Here is a 6402-nt window from a genome sequence, read left to right as displayed (position 1 = left end):
AACAAAGCGTTAAGTCCCACATTGGATTCTCTTATCGCACCGTTATTCTTGAACCTATTTTGTCCTTTTCATGACTCAAACCACAAGAACATAAAGAGAGTGACGATTAGTGATTTACATGCAACACATATTTAACACTGAAATAGTACTGGTGCGTAGCATGAGTAATTGGTAATCATAATGTCTTAGACGGTTAATTAATTAATGTATACTACACAAAGTAGTAGTAAATAAAATAAAGAGACTGGACTTCTGAGTTTGCAATTGTGACGTAAAAAGCTCTTTAACCTAAAAAAAAGAAAAACATTTGTTGGATGGCTTTAGAAGAGGCCTCCTTAAAAAGGTCATGCATTGGAATCCTTCAGTCATTTTAAGTCACAAAATAAAACATTACATGTGGGCATTGTAAAATTGTTCATTTCTTCTCTTTTTAAATAGTTTCAATCATATGCCCATCTTTTTCTTTAAAATAAAACATGTGAAATAAGATCCCACCATATTATTTGTTAATGAAAACTGTCTTTTCCCACATCTAGAACATTTGATAAAGTAAATCAAGCATAATTATGGAAAAAACTTTTGTAGGAATTTTTCAAACACTCGGACAGCAATATATGGATCTCAACCTATGAAGATAACAACATCATACAGATTTCTATGAAGATAAGTAAAGTAAGTATATGGTACGGTTCAATCTAAACTTAAACCATATCCAAAAAATCTATCCAAAAGCCGATTCAACACTCGTTATATATAAACTATAGCCAAATTGATATGAACTAAAATGAAATTAAAAACATAATGAAAATATGATTGTTAAAATTCAAAATCCAGAACCGGAACTGAATGAAACACTTAGAACATCTTCAACACAGTTTTTTACTTTCTTCTAAAATAGCATTTAGATAAAATTACTCTAGCTCATCTATATTTTTTTGCTCTAAAATAGAGATTACTATTTTTCCTGTATTTATAGAAGAAGAAATAATATTATTTTACATTTTACTTTATATTTGAAGATTACTATTTAAAAACACATTATATCAAACCTTATTTGTATTATAAAATTCTTCTATTTTAAAAGAAAAAAACAACAAAATACGCAGGAGATGGTGAACCGTGCATCAAATACTCAAAAACATGTACTGAGGTAACCAGTGTATTAGTTGGCGGGCAAAAAATAATAATTCCAGCCTCTATGATGATGTATATCGAATATTATCACCTCAAAAATAACAAAAGTTAGATCAACAAGAAGGGCATCAAAGGCTTGACGTGTAGGCTTTTTCTCTTGTGTAAATTATTGGTCAGTTTTACTGGTTAAGATTATTGGTACGTTTTTTTTTATAAGCGCTATTAGCTGATTAGATTGGCTCCGAAAGGAAGGAACACACTTAATAGTAAAGAGTGGAATAGACTGAAAGCATATTATACTACCTAATCCGAGTTTAAAATATTTTTTTGACTAATGTCAGGTGATGGATCATCTGTTACGACCCACCATGTAAACCACTTGAGCTGAAATCTAAGCCTACATTGGTAAATAGTGATAATTTAATTTTCAATGGAATCAAAATTAGAAATGTGAGTACATCAAACTCTAACAAATTGCCATTAGGCTATCACCGCTTGTTATTTCTTATTGGTACGTTTTGCTAACGCACTTCCTTTCTGGTCTTCGTAGGCCGAATCTAAAAGGCTCTAAGATTTTAATTATCTACATTTTTCTTTTATCAATCTATAATTATCTACATCTAAATTAGTATTTTACAAGTTGTGACTGATATTTGTGCATATACAGTATGCATAATCAGAATATTCATGAAACCGAGAGATAGATAAAACCAAAGTGATGAAGTAAATATGGAATTAAATCAAGTTTAGAGGTTAACCATTATCATCGTTAAATTACATCTTTCACTGTATAATTTACAAAATGTCCTTTATAACAACAGTAGATTTTAAAGAAATTAATATAGCTATATGACTTATAGATAGAACCAAATGTGTTGTTCAAAAAAAAAAAAAAAAAAGAACCAAATGTGATAAACAAGATATGGTATGAAGCTAATTTAGAAACTATCCATTATCATGTTTGTACAATAAACTTCCCTTTATGACAAAAAAAATACAGAAACTAATCTCTAAGGAAATCATACACTCTATGAAAAAAAAACTAAAAAGAGCAAACTGAATTTTGAAAAGCATACACTCTAAGGAAATCATTAAAATCTAATTACTAATATTGTAACTGAAGTTTCATGGCTTGTAATTAATACGTTACACGACTAATATACAAACTCACTAATATTTTTGTTTCTGTTACTTAACGGCGCCGTATAAACACCGTCTCTAAATCGTCAGGAGGCGTGAAGAACTCTCTAACGGCGTTACTCCGACACTTCAACGCCGGCCGTCTCTTTCTGGGTGCTGGAGGACATTTCAATTTCTCTGGTATCTTTGCTTCCTTTGCAGTTGGCGTCGTCGAACATTCTTCCTCTTCTTCAACTTCGGCTTCAGTCTCCGGTGCTCTGAGTTTTGTCTTCACCGGCTTCAACGAAGCCCGAATTCCAATTCCGGCGATAACCCATTTCTTCCCGTCGGAATCTAAACCGCCGTCTAATTGAGATTTCTTCGAAAAACCCATATCTCTTTTCTCTGTTTTAACCCCAGAAACAGAGTACCAAAAAGGTAAAAAAACCAGAGAGTTGTTCCACTTGTGTAGGAAACAAGAAGAAGAGTGGAGATATTAGAAAAGATTGGTTCTTTTTGAATCAAATGATGAGAAGAGGAATCAGAATAAGGAACACGAACAAGAAAATGATTAGAGAGAATAAAAGGAAAGGTTTTAGAAGTAGGAGAAGAAAAATGAAGGAGAGTTGTGATAAAGAAAGCTTTAAATAGTCAAATAAATATTCTCTCTCTCTCTCTGCGTTTGCAAATGCTGACTCTCTGGAAAAATAAAGAAAAAAGGGAAGTTTTTGAAAAAGGGGTAAATTTGTTAATTTTCAAATAACGAATTTTTAGCTGCCCGAGAAAATTTACGGGTAGTCTCTGAACCACCGTCTTTTTTGGCGCCATAATATGAGAGTTTTGTTCCGCAACGGCTCTTTTTCGCGCCTTTGATAATTAATTGATTTTCCGATTTTCCCCTCAATTTTTCAGGTTTAGGTTTACTTGGGAGTATGGAACCGTTCAATTTTCCCGCGAGAACTAGCATCTTCCCGCGTGATTTTATTAGCCCAGTTTTTGAGTCAGCCCAATTGCATTTAAGACAACTATAATATAGAAATGAACCGAATACATGAACCACCCCAGCAAGAATTGGAAATATAAGCAAACCGAGGTCGCGTAGTCACGGTTTTTCCCGTACTAATCAAATGCGTTGTTTAATCATAAACATATTAAACTGATAAATTTGTTTCATTTTAGACGTAATAAATACAGTTTTGTACAATGTTTTTAAAACCGGACCGGCTACCGACCTAGAAATATTTTGAGTCATGGATCATTGTAGTTCGACCAAATTCGATCATGTTTGATTGGATTAAACTGAATTTAGTAATATTTTGTAAATAATATGCATATTCTTACAAATATAAATCATATCAAATAAATTGTTTCAATAACCATAATCTTTAGAAAAACTTAAAAAATAACAAACTAAAAATGTAATAAGAATAAAAAAAAATTTAATAGTGCAAATCGAAAATCAATACAAAAACACATTTAAACTTTATTCTCCATGTCTTCATCACCTTTAAAAATATATATACACATTAGTTTTAAATAATTATATTTCTTCACATCTTTAGAATATTCTTCAAAAAGTTTATCTCCTAATATATTTTTGACAAAAAATAAATGATTTTGTAAACTAATGCCACAATAAATTGCTACTCAAATTGAAACAACAAGATTTTCAGGAAAATCATGGAAGGCTTAAACCATAAAAAGAGTATGAAATGACTTAAACGCACAAAAATAGCCTACGATGATTTAAACCATAAAAAGTCCAAATCAATGATAAACTACTTACTTGGATAAAAGAAAAACTTTCGAAGAAGATAGGCTCGAATCTCGAAGATAAGGAAACGTCGAACAAAACTGGAAAGAGGATAAACACGAATCTGCGGAAAATAGGAAGGTGGCCAACCTACGGATGAGTATATAAACAAAGGCTGAGACAGAAAAAGAGAGACAGAAACACTGATATCAAAATTATCTGCACTTAGAAACCTAGGCTTTTGCTTTTTGTTGTTTATATACAGGTTGTGAGAATTTTTGGCTTAAGTGGTTATTCTATCAGAACTGAGAAAGATCTACTGCTTTTGCATATTATTCCGTTGAAATATCTCTTTCAGACGAGCTTCATGTACTTGTCTCTTGAAGGCTTTTGCGTAAATATTGATTAAAAGCCTACTCGTTTAGTTCATCGTTTTGTACTTAAAACATATATTTTATGAACTATTGAACTTAAAAATCAAATTTAGAATACAAATATGCAAGAACCACAAAATACAAAGTCAATTAGCACAATTTTTGGAAAATAAATTATTACATGAGCAGAAATATATATCACTTGTTGAAGACGATAGAACATGAGAAGTGAACTTGAAAATGCTTACCAAAGTAAAGACTTATGCGTTAAAAGAGTGTATACTCCTTAATTTTCATTCTCCATAAATGTACTTCTTTTTTAAAATTAATTATTGTTTTTTTATAAAACATAAAATTTTACAGAATTGTCGTTTTATAAATATTTTATATTACTTTCTTAATTTAATACTTTTATAAGTAATTTAACAAATAAAATTATATGTAAAATAATTACAAAAATTTTACATTGAATATTATACATATATTTAGATGTAGATATACATATATGTGTATTAAAGTTGGAGCATAGGGGGGATATGACTCTAATTTTTCTTTTATTTGTGAATTGTTTAGTTTTTTTACGGATACTGATTTTAATATTTTATTTGCTCTGAAGACTTACGAATATCCAGATTGTTTTTGGATTGATTAAGAGTTTGTCTAATTTCCCATGAAAATGAACTTTGACACACCCAAACTGATTGTTAAAGACAACTTTGATCTTAAAAGTATGTTTATACTACCTATTTTTTTGATATATACCTAAAATGGTTTCCCCTTTCATATTTCCTTTCTTTAGATGATTTTTATGTAAACGGATTCAATATTCTCAACTTATTAAAATATTATTCTTCATACCTTATTATTTGTATTTTTTTTTAAAAAAACAGATATTTATTTTTAAATTGAATATACCATTTTGAATGAGACCACAACATTCTATGTAAAACATAAATTAATTTTATATTTATGTATTTTGTAAATTAAAACAAGAGTCTAAATTCTAATCCTGATTCCTAAAAGCTAAACCAGAAATAAAAATTGAAATTGAAAAAATGAAATTATAACTCTTCACTTCTCAATTTTAATATTTTAAAACTCCAAACTTGAATTGTGTAAAACAATGTTTTCTGTATAAAATAAGTTAGCATTTCATTATAACTCTTTACTTTTTTTGAAACTATATGTTTTCTATATAAAACAACAAGGAAAATAGCATTTCACCATAACACTCTTTATATAGAATAATGTGTCATACATAAAATTAATTATAAAATCTAAGTATTTTTATTTTAAATTTTAAATTATAATACATCTGAAACAAAAAGACAAAAAAGTAAAGAGTTGAATATAAATATATATATATATATATATATATATATATATATATATATATAAAATAGAATTTAAACACAATCAGAGGTAATTTATTATAGATATATACAGAGTATTGTCCAAAAAGTCAATTAATATAGAATCATACTTTTGACATTTGACTTAAATATACATGGTATCCCTGTTCTAAAACTCGCTAGAACGATTCGGCAGCTGGAAACTCGTTCCACGGCAAATAGCCGTGACGATTTGGAGTGTATTTCGGATGCATTATTTTGAAACTCTATTTTAGAAATCTTTTAATATCCAAATCTGTTTTTTTTTTGTAGATATAGCATTAGATATGATAGAAGAATAATGAAAAGGCATTTAAAACAAAACTGAAAGCTAGAAAAAGCCACATATGTGAAATTGGGTTGCATACAGAAACCCTGCCCCCATAACTCGAACTTGGGTTTTCAGATCCAAATAGAATTGTACGAACCACTAGGACAGCTTGTATTATGTTTATTATCTACATATTTATTTTATATACTTATTATTTGCTAAAAGAGAAAAAAAAGAAATTCGAGTACTCCCCGATTTATTTTCAATTTTATGATAACTCGCTGGACACATACTGAGTTTCCAAAGAGGGCGTGGCATTATATATCCTAATTCAGAACGGTAATTTTGACTTTTAACTAG

General features: G+C 29.4%; 1 protein-coding gene across 1 annotated transcript; it reads right to left on the bottom strand.

The window, feature by feature from the left end:
- Positions 1-2064: 2064 nt before the first annotated feature.
- Positions 2065-2957, bottom strand: LOC106449627 (cyclin-dependent protein kinase inhibitor SMR6-like). Its single transcript, XM_013891363.3, has one exon. The coding sequence runs from the start codon at positions 2645-2647 to the stop codon at positions 2327-2329; it is 321 nt and encodes a 106-aa protein (XP_013746817.2). The 5' UTR covers positions 2648-2957; the 3' UTR covers positions 2065-2326.
- Positions 2958-6402: the final 3445 nt, after the last annotated feature.

The sequence above is a fragment of the Brassica napus genome, chromosome A4 (assembly GCF_020379485.1).
Source record: "Brassica napus cultivar Da-Ae chromosome A4, Da-Ae, whole genome shotgun sequence".
In the NCBI taxonomy this organism is placed as follows: domain Eukaryota; kingdom Viridiplantae; phylum Streptophyta; class Magnoliopsida; order Brassicales; family Brassicaceae; genus Brassica; species Brassica napus.
Note: the sequence above shows the minus strand (reverse complement) of the source record. Positions and strands in the feature narration are given on the sequence as shown.

Excerpts from the sequence above, each read along its gene's own strand:
- LOC106449627 (XM_013891363.3), bottom strand. The coding sequence starts at position 2,647 with ATGGGTTTTTCGAAGAAATCTCAATTAGACGGCGGTTTAGATTCCGAC.